Consider the following 12,791-nt stretch of genomic DNA (forward strand, 5'->3'; position numbering starts at 1 on the left):
CCTAACAAAATCCTCCGTTGTGTAGAGATATCCACTAAAATAATTTGACAATATGATACAGTTATTGTAGATTTAAGCCATTTTATTTTAAAAAGACATAATTACGTATTTATTTTAGGTCGGTCTTACCAAGGAATAAATGAAGAAATTATATGGGTTAGTATAGGAATGGGAATAGCTATCGCTGTTCTTATTACCATAGCCCTTTGCTATATTATGAGGGAGAAATGTATCGAGAGAAGGGAATACTATATAACTGCATGACTTGTGGCTCCTCAACAAAACCATGAGGAGTTGTTAAAACAGGTAACGTATTTTATGTTTTTATAATTATAATTTTTTATTTTCCCATGAGTAAGATTAAACTCCTGCGTTATTCCATCTAATTTGTGTTTTGTTGTCTTCTTTCTTCTATCTTGCGGAATTACTTGTTTATACTCTAATGACAATGGTAGTCAGAAGGGGTATCAAAAAATTTAAAAGGATAGAAAATAAGTACATCACAAGAAAAAAGGTCAACAAGAAGAATATGTCAACAATAGCGGATTAAGAAACTCTAAGATACATCGTATTTAATTATATACAGTGAAACTTCTCCATAACAGACACGAACGGTGGAACTAATTGTCCGTTGTGTAGAGTTATCGGTTGTGTAGAGTTATCGCTTAACTAATTAAAATAAAAAAGAGGTTTCAATTTGCTTGATCTTCAATTATATATTTTCGTACATATTTGCATAAGCATATATACAAATAAAATACTAATGTAAAAAATTCTAAAAAAATCATCCATTTTGCTTTGTTTTTTGTTTTGAACAGTATTTTTTATAATTTCTGAGTCAACATTTAGATAATATTTAGAGGCAATATATAGAAAAATATCAGATATTTTTTAACCTACTCCTAAGGTGATGCAACCTTTATATGTAAAAAAAAATTCTCAATATTAGATATTCTCAATAATATTAAGTCTCTTAATATTAGATAAGCATCATTTAAAGTACTTACAGTTGTAGTAAGTTCTAGTTTATCGTCACTCCCACTGTCGGAAACATTGCACACCTGTTCGTTTTCTTTAAAATCACTCACATTATTAGCTTTTAGCTAATAAATAAAATAAAAAAATCGGTTGCCTGTAAAGTCGGTTTTACGGGCGAAGATTTTACGTGACAACGTCTTTTTCTCGGTAGAATATTTATTGATATGAACATTATTAAATTGCACAATAGGAACAAGGAATTGAATGAAAATAAGAATTGCACAAATTTTAACTATAGAAATATATTTTGTTTACTAAAACATTGTACATGTAAACTTAAACTTAACTAATTTCTATTTGAATACTTTAACCACACGTGTGAACTTGTATTATGACGCTTTCTCGGTTTTCCAACGCCAAGAACGCTCGAGAAAGACAGAGACACAAGCACGCACCGATTCAACGCGCCTAATTCTCTAGTGCTGCGCGCGCAGCGGACCGATCATGTTTGAGTGGGAGAGAGACGCAAGGCATTCGCCGGTCCGGCGGGCCTCTCTCTCGTTCGGTGACTCATCGTAACAGACGTGAGCGGGCGATACACTTTTTCATGAGTGACTCCGAGCCACAACCTAATTTAAGACGTTGTCACGTCAATAAAAAATAAAGTTTACTACAGGATATTACGGCAACAGCGCTGCATTAATTTCTAGGTAGTTCAAAAAATTTTCAATTCCATGACTTTCGCAAAAGGTTGACGATGGCAAATCATCTTCCAGGTTTTATAGCTCCAGATTTTGTACAATTTCTTCTCCATTATTATCGTTTTTTATAAAACCGCGCCTAATGAAACACTTTTTAATTGTCTTGGTTAAAATGTGTCTACATGCTGCCACAATCCGAATTAAGGCGTTAGCAATCGTTATGGACTTCTCCAGTTCAGCCGTTGATATAGAACATTCCAAAGATGATATCATTTTTCTCATCAAAAACTTTTTATACAGGGATTTAATTTTTTTAATTATTCCTTGGTCCAACGGTTAACAATGTGCTGTATAGTATTAGGTGACAAAAATATTATTCATATGTTAGATAACTGAATATCCAGATGGGAGGTTGCGTTGTCTAGGTGTTGCATTTTTCTGTCAAATTTGTGCAGCCAATCTCTCATAACATCTATGGTTATCTAGGCCTTCTTGTTTTCGTACCAGTTGATTTGGAGTTTATCAACATAAAAAATTTTAAAACATAGAGGATTTTTACTTTTACCAATCACCAAAGGTTTTTTTTTTCACATTTAAATTTTCACACAATAATACGGTCAGCCATTCCTTTGCAGATTTACTCCCAGTGTACTTTTCATTACAAAATTTAAAAGTTTTACTTGCTAAGGCTCGATAATACAAACCAGTCTCGTCCTCGTCAGCGTTATAAATATCTTCAGGTAAATATCTACTTAATAAATTTGGCAGTTTTCTTTGCCAATCTGAAACGTCATTAAGTTAACATTTGCAGCCTCTCCAGAAATGGCTCTAAATTTAATGTTATGTCTTAAGCGAAACTTGTCAAGCTAACCATTGGAAGCTTTAAAATTCAAATTATTAAAGCTAATTATATAAAGTATTTTTACTATAAAGCTCTTCCCTTGGATTATCGGTACAGATAATGGAATGGTCTTACTTCTCACCCTTTTTTTGTTGATAATTCACTATACCACTTTCCAAATCAGCCTTTTTCTTTAAAATGTCACTAACTTGAGTTTTTCCTATTTGAAACTTCGGCCAAAACTCGAACATTATAATTATTTTTTTTAGATGCTTCTATCACCGATATTTTTTCTTACAAACTTAAAAACTATCTTTTAGAAGACATTGTTACCCTTAGATCAGAATGTCCCAACTAAATTAAAAATGTGTGCAAAGGATGAATAAATTCTAAAATGTGTTTCTCTAAATCAAAATCTTAGCTGTCGACGCAAGGAACAGACAGAGAAAGTATTCGGAGAGACAGAGTGGAAACAGGTAAACGTACGAATTCGTCGTAACGGTACAGTCTTCCTAAAAAGTTTATTATATTTTAATTTGTTATAATATCTGAATTCAGTATTATTAAGAATGTCATGAATTTAATGAGTTTTTAAATACAAAGGTAAGAAAAATTTGATCAATTTGCTATAAATATTATATATAACTTAAATATCTGTTGGTGTGTGTTGGTTTTCTACACCTGAGTCTCATATCCAGTATCGTTTATACAGATTAAAACATCCAGGAAAGGTAGTGTGTTATTATATTCCTTTTCCATGGTAAATGTTATTGTCTCTTATTTATCGTTTATATCATAATATAGATTCAATTTATTTATTTATTTTTTTTTAATAAGATATTGTAAGTATTGAAGATTTGCTTTTCAATGTGATATCAAATTCTGATCTTGATCAAATTATTGTTAGTTGACATATAGTATATATATATACAACGGATGGTAAAAAGAGAAAAATCAAAGAAGCGGCTCTAATTATGCTAAATGAGACTAATTGTGTCGCAAATTCCTCGGCAGAATGTAATAGGTTCTGGTTACCCATATTGAAAGAGGAAGTTATTAAAAAGAAAATACCAGTATTAGTAAGTCAGTAACATATAGAGCATACATCATTTATGTTTTTTAAATAACAAACATATAAAATCAGAATTTGGTGTTTATTAAAGGTAAACTAAATGCACGACCAAATACTTATGACCAAATACAAATGTCGGGATAGTATTATGAGGTTTTTTTCCTGGTTTTTCCCTCATAATTTACTATGGAATGACTAACAGGAGAATTTTACTGTCATCATGTAATCGAATGAACTATCTTATAACTAAAGTCGTCACAGGAGCGCAACTCAACAATATTGGCAATATCATTTTAAAGTCGTCTTCTTTAAAATGTATAATGTATGTCAGAGTTATCAATATAAATGAGTCAGATAAAATTAAATTATTAGAAGAATTTTTCACCAAGTAACAAAAAAACAAAATTTGTTTAATTTACTAATTTTTATATTTTGAGAACGATTTCCGAAGTGGCAATTGAAACGTCAATAAACGTACTTTAACCTTTAATTGGGGCTTATTCCCATTTAAATAGTAATTACTTTGAATGCCACAAGAAAATTGCTTCAGAACAATATTGTTTCTGGATTTGACAAACTGTACTTATATAATTAGTTTTATGGCTACAATAAGTTATGTAAATATTTGGATTTCCGGAGCCCCAATTTTAATTTCTTAATCGCCTTTACCTGACTGTCCTTGGTTTGCAGGTAAAATTACAATAATTACAATAATTTCTTAAGAAAAACTTAGGCAAATTTTGTCCGGAGTCGTTGTGTCTATTTACCCACATATGAAATATTCGGTGACCTAAAAACTGTCCGTTAACAGATGTTTTACTGTTATAATTCAAGCGTTAATCATAATACTTAATCTCTTAATAGGATTCGAATAAAATACTTAAAAAAGAAGAAACATTTAAAATAACACTAAAGAACTACATACAAAAGAGAAAAAAGAGAGTTTCAGATCAATATTACATAAATCACTGTTATATCAAAATCAATAACACCAACAGCATAATTGTCGATAAGCATCTACCCTTTCAAACTAGCTTTTAGTAACCATAAAACAACAAATCTGAACATTAATCTTCAATGGAAATATCTGCAAAGCAAAGGGATTTGGCTCTTTGATGCTGCCAAATTTCAGATAACTTCACTTAATATCTTTTAGACACTTCGCTTTAGTAAATGATGGTACATCTTAAATATATTTCTGTCGCAAATAGAGTTTATAGAGATGGTTGTACAAACAAAATAAATTGGAAATTTTCAGGTCACAAACAGCAATAACAGAATTTATTGGCTGAAAAGTTTTGAAATTGTTTTCGTTCTAAGGGACGGATTAGAGAAGATGTCATTGTGGGAATGTCTGCTTAGAAGTTCCAATTTAAACTATGTGATTAATAAAGAGATTTCGGAAATTATAATAGTAAAAGAGTAGTTAAAAGAGGACAGATTTGCAAAAGATTTTTTAGTAATTGATGTCTCGATAGATATCAAAAATAAAGTTATTCTTTTAGCGAAAAAAAAAAAATATTACTTACAAATAATTTATCCAGATTTAGCCATACGGCTCACACTCCCTCTAAGGGGAAAATTCACTCATCCCAGATACCTACGGTATCAAAAGGGTTAAGCTCTGGTGGGACTCTTTCCGTGTTATCGAGCCCTAGGTGACTTGGTATGTTGGAGTATATCCCAAAAATTTTCGTACATATCTGGACGTCGCGAGGAGTACAGCTTTCTGCATGGTCTTATAGTGATGTTCATTTAGACCCAGCTGTTTTATGTTCTCTAGGAGGTTTTTGGGAATAACACCAGTAGTAGATAGAATAATAGGTACCGTCTGGGTACTTTCCATTCTCCATTGTCTCCTGATTTGTATTTCTAGATCTCTGTACTTGGCGACCTTTTCGTTGTATTTAACACGTAAATTATTGGTGTTGGGTATCGCTACATCAATAAGTGTTATTTGCCTAGTAATTTTGTTAACTAGTATGAGATCCGGTCTATTATGCGCCACTGGTTGGTCTGTAAGCACAGTGCGGTCCCAGTATAGCTTGTAGTTGTCATTTTCAAGCATGCTGTCAGGGACGTATTGATAATAAGGAAGATGGTCGGTTCGGAGAAGTCACAGTTTGTCAGCTAGTTCTTGGTGGATAATCTTTCCTACTGAGTAATGGCGTTCTTTATAATCAGTACCGACAAATGCCTGGCAGCCATCGGTAAGATGTTGGATGATTTCTTGGGCTTGGCATACATATCGGCATTTGTCATTTTGGACTTGAGGATCTTTAACAATATATTTTAGGTAATTTTTAGTTGGAATAACCTGATCCTGAATGACAAGTAGGAAACCCTTAGTCTCGGGAAACATCTTTCCTGATGTCAACCAATAGTTCGACGCTATATTGTCGACACATTTTTGGCTGATCTCATTGAGATGTCGTCCATGCAGAGGTTTACTCATCCAGGTGCGCATTTTTTCTTGCTGAGTCAGGTGGTTTATGCGCATTTCTTGTTCCCTCAGTTTAAGCGGCGTTGTATCATCTACTGCGCAAATTGCTCGATGTAAAGTAGGTGTCTCAGCCTGTACCTGAAAATAAGTTCTTAAATTAGCAATTTGTTTATCCAATTGCTCACCTATATCCATAAGTCCTCTTCTCCCTTGATACCGCGGTAATGTTGTTCTCTCTACTGCACTGCGTGGATGATGTTTTTGCGCCTTTGTGAGAAGTGTTCTTACTTTCCGCTGAAGACCCTCTATATCCGTTTTTGACCACTTTATAATACCAAATAAGTAGCTAAGCGCGGAACAGGCGTACGTGTTTAATCCGAGATATTTGTTTTACTCCGAGATATATGTACATATCATTTTCACCCATTACCTCGATGTTTTGGCCATCTTGCATATCGAAACCTCCGGGCTGAACCTTTCCTCTGACTATATTTAGTATACGGCACTTATCTAGTCCAAAATGCATACTAATATCATTTGAGAAAGTTTCTACAGTTTTTAGCATCTGATCTAGGTGGTTTCGAGTGGAAGCTATTAATTTCAAATCATCAAATTTCAAATAATTTATTATTATTATTATTATACATAAGCAAGGGCAGAGGAACAAGTCCCTATTATGCCCAAAAACAAAGAAATTTCATTAATAACCTACTAGTAAATAACAAAATTATAAAAAAAATAACAAAATTTTTGTTAACAATTTTTGGTTTAAAAGAAAAACAATATTTTAACAATAATAAAAAACGGTCAAGTCTGTTTTTAAACGCGTTGGTAGAGGAAACAGAGACAATGTTATCAATAAGGTTATTCCAGCACTCAAAAACTCTATTTGGTAGAAAGTTCTGTTTTGATCTTGTAAAAAAGTTTTCTTTCTTTAGTTTAAACTAATGACCTTTAAGGCGTTCATCTTGATTTATGGTAAACATTTCATCGAGATTTCCAAAATTGAATTTTTATATTCTAAAATGTTGTAATTTAGTCTCCAAGTTGTCGAAGAAGTTCAAAAGAAGTTAGGTTAGACATACTAAGTCTTTCTGCATAAAAAGGTCTTCTCGGTCCCAAGGGAATTCGAGTGGCTTTTCTTTGAACGTTTTCCAATAAAGTCTGGTCTCGAACCAAATCAGGTTACCACGTTGGTCCAGCGTATTCAAGTATGGGTCTTACGTAGAGAGTGTAAAACTTTAAAAAAGAGAGTACGTAAATCATCAAATCTTATTGCTCGAAGTAAAAATAAAAATCGGTTGTAGCTAAAAAGTGCTCGCAATAGATTCCTTTCCGTTCCGTCTGTGTCCCAGAGCTCGGCACAGTTTGTGTGTGCTCCTTTTTAACACCAATAAAAAGTAAAGCTCGAAAGAGAGCCTTTATTTCAGATTTTGATACTTCTCTACAATCCCTGTCTCTTGAATATTTGTACATTTTTAATTCAATACATTTGTTTGTATTAGATACAATGTTTTCTATCTTTTTATCAGTGATGAATAAGCTAAATGCTTAAATACCGTTTGAAGCGTTTCTAGCCAACAATTTTTATCCGGGTAATATTTTAACAATATTTTTTGACTTTGTCTTACCTGAAGTAAGAGGTTTGCTTATAAAAACGTTTTCATCATCTCGTCCAATAAAAAATCTCCAGGACGGTCTTGAAGTCTCCAGGAAGGTATTCTCTCACTACACATTCTACTTCTCTCGCTATACACTCATCATCGTCAGTGTCTATTTCACTTTCACTGTGCTTTTCTTGTTCGTTCAGCCTTTCTTCTTGAAATTCTTTTTGCTTCGCTTTCCAACTCGTTAGGTTTTAGATTCCTTTGATTCCTAGAACAAAAAATCGTTTAGAATATCTTAAAAATTGTAAAAAATAAAACACTTACATTATCGTTTGCGTAGCTGCAACTGCACCGCAAACGTAACACACATACAAAAAACGTAATATCAACGGACTTGGTGCGATTTAAAATCTGACCGCACTCCACTAGACTAAAGCTAACTGCACTAACACTAGAGAGTTGGATATTCAGCGCTTCTTGTGTTATATAGTTTGAAACAAATTGTGCGGTGTGTTTGCCGCCGGCGTCCGCCGTAGGATTAATCTGTGCCTTCTATAAATTTTCAAGTCAAAACAGACGATGCTTAAAGATGTAAGAGAGATATGGAGGATCTAAAAGTTTCATCAAACAACATGCAAACTCATCTAAGCAAAAATCTTTGGCCAATTGGTTTCTTTTCATCAAATAATAAAGAGTATATCAAAATAAAAGAATTATTGAATATGTGTTGTTCACAAATATTTAAACCATTTGTTTAAACTTTATAATACCTTGAGTTAACACATTAGGAGATAATTGTGATTTAATGTTAAAGGTAAGATATTTATTTTTTAATTTTAGCAGACCGTGTATGAATGTGACATAATTGTCATAATTGTTATTATTTCTCTTTACTGGTATTAGTTTAAAGTTTAATCCAAAAAGGCTATTATAAAATAATACAACTTGCCGAATTTTAGCAATAAAATGTCAAGAAGATAATAAATTTTTGGACAGTATTATATGGTATATGACGTATCGAAGGTTTCAAAAAAAAACAGAATGCTAAATAGTTAAAATCTGCATTACTGAAGCGAAGAAATCAACATATACCATGAGTACATGGTTTTCAGGAGCGATGGGAGTTTAATGTTTTTGTGGGATCAGAGATAACCAGGTTGTAGCACTACAATTTTATGATGGTAAATTATAAAGAAAAGTATTAAATTTGTATTCTTTTCACGATATTACGGATAGGTCGTGGTCGATTTGAATATCTTGCAGGAAATAAAGCACATGTTTTAGTATATGAAGAGTAATTTACGTAATCTTCAATGTTTATTTTTAAGCCAGCCATTTCTATCACCTTGTAAAAGTGCCAAAAATCACAAATAATGACAATTATGGCAGAAAGTGTCATGTCTATAAAAATATTTTTTTTAAGTTGTCATAATTTATCATCCTCATAAACCAATTTTCATAAATATTGTGTAATGAATATACGATATATAGATAGCGAAAGCTGGTCGAGAAACTCCCTGTACAACAATATTAGATTTCATAATGACAGAGAAACAAATACTCCACATTCGAAATATCTGCGATTCTGTTGTCTATAGAGAATAGCGTTGCTTGTTCGCTAGAGCATCTCTAATAAAGCATCTCTATAAAGAATCTGCTTTCAGTGAGAGTAATATTTTCGGTCGCTTGTATAGCGATTACAAATTTATAACTTCACCAATGCACCAAAAACTTGAGGATGGTGATAATAGAAAACTACGTTCTCAAACTTAAGCAACCTAAGAGGATAAAAACAAGGGTTATATTCGTCGGCCTCTCTAGTGTAAGATAAAATACTTTTTGCTATAGATTTTCCTAAGTTCGCAGAGGAAGCTCGTATAATAAATTCATTTCCGACGCAAGCGTTACAGAGAAAACTGTATTTCCCAAAGCGAATTTACGTATTATAGTATATTTTAACAATATAAAAGTCAGAAAGATAGTGCCCCATATTTTCCTGAGATAGAAATATAGTCTTTATTTTTCTATACAATCTATCTTTATTATATTCGTTTTCAATATTTTGTGAAGTAATGAAAGTATGATCCAATATTTAGAAAAGAAAGATTTATTAGCTACAAGCTTAAAATCAAATACAAGATAAAATACAGGTATAAATAACTAGGAAGCAATATTTACGAAGATTATTTTATTTACAGCAAATAAGTTATCAGGGAACCCATTATTTCAAAACAGGATCAAATTGTAATAAAAGCGAAAAAAAATCATTGCATACTATACTTCCTTTGTTGCGATCCGTTAAATATTTTTTTGAGTAGCAAAAGTATTCATGCAAAAAGTGCCCCAGTGGAGCAACATTATTTTCATTTACAAATTGATAAAAAAATTCAGAAAGGAGTTCATTTTTTACTATTGATACACATTCAGATATTTTTTTCAACTAAGTTTCTATTTTTTTAGTTATGGGGTGGTACAGGTTTTTGTACCACCGTACTAGTTGGTACAAGTTTAAAGACAAAAAACTAATATAGTCTAATATAAAATAGCAAACCTAGTCGGATTTTGAAAAACATGATTTGCTTTTAGGTAAACAGAACGGATCTTTACACACAGAGCAAATCCATGCCGCATTTTTGATAAGTTTGCATGCCATATATTCTAAATCTTCGTAGTTCTAGTCCAAGACGATTTGGTGGTCTGCAAAGCATAAGTATGTACAATGTGGTGTCGTCCTATGCCACTACATTTCCTTTTCCACGTCTTCAGCGCTTGCTCCAAGTAGATATTAAACAAAGTCGGAGGCAGACAGCATCCTGGTTTGAGTTCTTTGTAAATCACAAACTCTTTGGAGATCTCTTGGTCTATTTTTAAAGAGTTCGTGCACTGGTTTGATTAAAGTTACATTTATGTTTTTTCTAAAGGTTCCCACATTTTTGGTTATGGTACACTGTCTTATACTTTTCGAAGATTCACGTAGATAAGTTGGGAAATTGTAAAGAGATGATCAATAGACGATCTACCTGCTCTGCAGCCAGCCTGTTTTTCGGCCTCCATATCACTTTATTTTCCCTTTATTCTCTTTTTTATTAATTTTCCGTAAACTCTTGAGTTAGTGTTCATCTCATTAGAGTAGGCTAATAGAAGAAATAATATCTTTAGTTTTTCTTTTTTAAATAGATTTAAGTACTTTCCAGCTTTCGGTACTTCTGCTACCTCCCAGGTATGTGTTAATTCTGGAGCTGTTTTTCTTCAAGCATTCGTTTTTCCTTTTTTGGTTTTTGCCTTCGGACCTCTTTTAATTTATTGTATTTATCATGTTTGATTTTTAATTTCTCCTCGATTTTTTCATCGTACCAATAGGGCTTTCTTTGTGCTTCTCCTGCTGCACTTGTTAAACATTTTTTTATATAGTTGTATTGGTATTGGACTTTTCATCTAGTCTAGATTTTTAGCTTGGATGAGTGTCTCACGTCCGCTTCTTGATAACTGGTTGACAGTTATCACTTTTTTCTTCTGTGCGATGTGTAGGATTGCTCCTGGCTTTGGGTTCCATGTCATGAGATTTGCCTGTTGTTCCTGTGCCTTTTGAGTGGTCTCGTCTGTTTCCATTGTCTATACTTAACACGTAGTCGGAGGCCGTCGTGTGGCGCGCGCATCATTTTCCTGTTTCACTGGTGTCGCTAGTGGCGGGAAGTCTCTTGTTGTCTTTTTTCCCCTTTTTTAAGCTCCTCTTCTCTTAACGCTTTTTCGGTTTTTCCGCAGATGTAGGGATTTTTGTCTTTGGTGGGCTTTGCTGCTTTTTTGGCCTGGTTTTTTCAGGTATCCTCTTTTTGGCTCTCTTTTAGAGTTGTTTTACAAATTTATTGTTAATGTACCATATAATGGTTTGTTGGGATTACAATACCTGCGAATGCAGCTCTGGTACTTTTTGTATCAATAGCGTTATTTCTTGGTCTTTCTCCTATAAGAGATCTTCAAGGTTGCATCTCGGACTTTGCGTCCTCGTTGCTATGCCTTTGCCGCTTTGCGGCAGCCAAGCTCTTAGGTTTCTCGTGCCTCTGAATTCTTCTTTGCTTTTTTCTCTTTTTTTTTTCTTCTAGTCTTCCTGTTTTTGGGGCGTTTGAATTCCCGTATTCTTTTCTGCTGGCCATTTCGTCGGTGGTCTTTTATTCTTTGTTTAATGGGCTAAATTTTCTGAAACAAAAATTCAAAATCTATGCATGACATTCTGCAAAAGTTAAAAAAGTCTCCGGATTCCTTGCAAGTCAGTTCATTACAAAAGTTTGTCATATTTCCTCTGTAAAAAAATGTTTGAAGCCATTTTCAGATTATTATCCAAATAAAAGACTTTTTCGACATCGGCGTTTTTTTTTACCTCATTTGTTTTTAAAACTTTAAGATAATTTTGTAAACTTAAAACACACAGAACTGTCGCCACAGTAATTTCTATGCCATCCATTGCTGATGGTACACTGATGCAGCACTGTGGTAGCTGTATGTAAATAGTCATTTGCCTTAAATGCTGCCATGTAATTATTTCGGACAGGACAGTGGGCAACGCAAGTAACAGCAGCAATGGCTGCATGTAAAGAGGATATATAACCCATTATCAGCACGTCTTCTGGGTGCCTTCCAGGTACCTTCGCGGATGTTCACATTCTGGTTCAGAACCAGAGAGGGATCCTCTTGCGTTTCGCACCTCACTCGCCCTAGGGTCTTTGCTACCAGATATATTTCTTATAAGTTTCAGTAAAAATATTTTAGATGTTTTAAAGTAAACTTTGCGTATATATTAAAAAAAAAGTGAATTGAATACTTTATCATTCATGAAAAACAAAAGAAGCAATAGGTTAACTGTCAAAAGATAATAAAATTACTGTTTTTTTTATTGTGCTCTTTAAAATACCTTTATGTAGGTGTCTTTATTACGAGTGGAATAAGAATTATTAGCCAGAGGTAAGAGTTGTTGTATTCTGTATTATGTATATGATGAACTGAGTTTTCTACAAGCAAAAAATTGCAGTTATTACAGCTTTATCACAATATTTGATTAAATATATTTTTCAAATAATTCATGATTTGTGTACGCAGGAAAGCAGAGCACGTGAGAAACATTGGATCAACGATTTCACCTATGATGGAGGTACGG

At 33.2% G+C, this 12,791-nt stretch overlaps 1 protein-coding gene across 1 annotated transcript in view; it reads left to right on the forward strand.

Moving 5' to 3' along the window:
• LOC140440712 (uncharacterized) overlaps nt 1-12,791 on the forward strand; it is a 216,012-nt gene that overhangs the window by 166,172 nt on the left and 37,049 nt on the right. The window contains exon 3 of the mRNA XM_072531074.1: nt 119-306. Coding sequence (XP_072387175.1) covers nt 119-264 — 146 coding nt within the window. The 3' untranslated portion in view covers nt 265-306. The remainder of the gene's footprint in view (nt 1-118; nt 307-12,791) is intronic.

This window comes from Diabrotica undecimpunctata, chromosome 5 (assembly GCF_040954645.1).
Source record: "Diabrotica undecimpunctata isolate CICGRU chromosome 5, icDiaUnde3, whole genome shotgun sequence".
In the NCBI taxonomy this organism is placed as follows: Eukaryota; Metazoa; Arthropoda; class Insecta; order Coleoptera; family Chrysomelidae; genus Diabrotica; species Diabrotica undecimpunctata.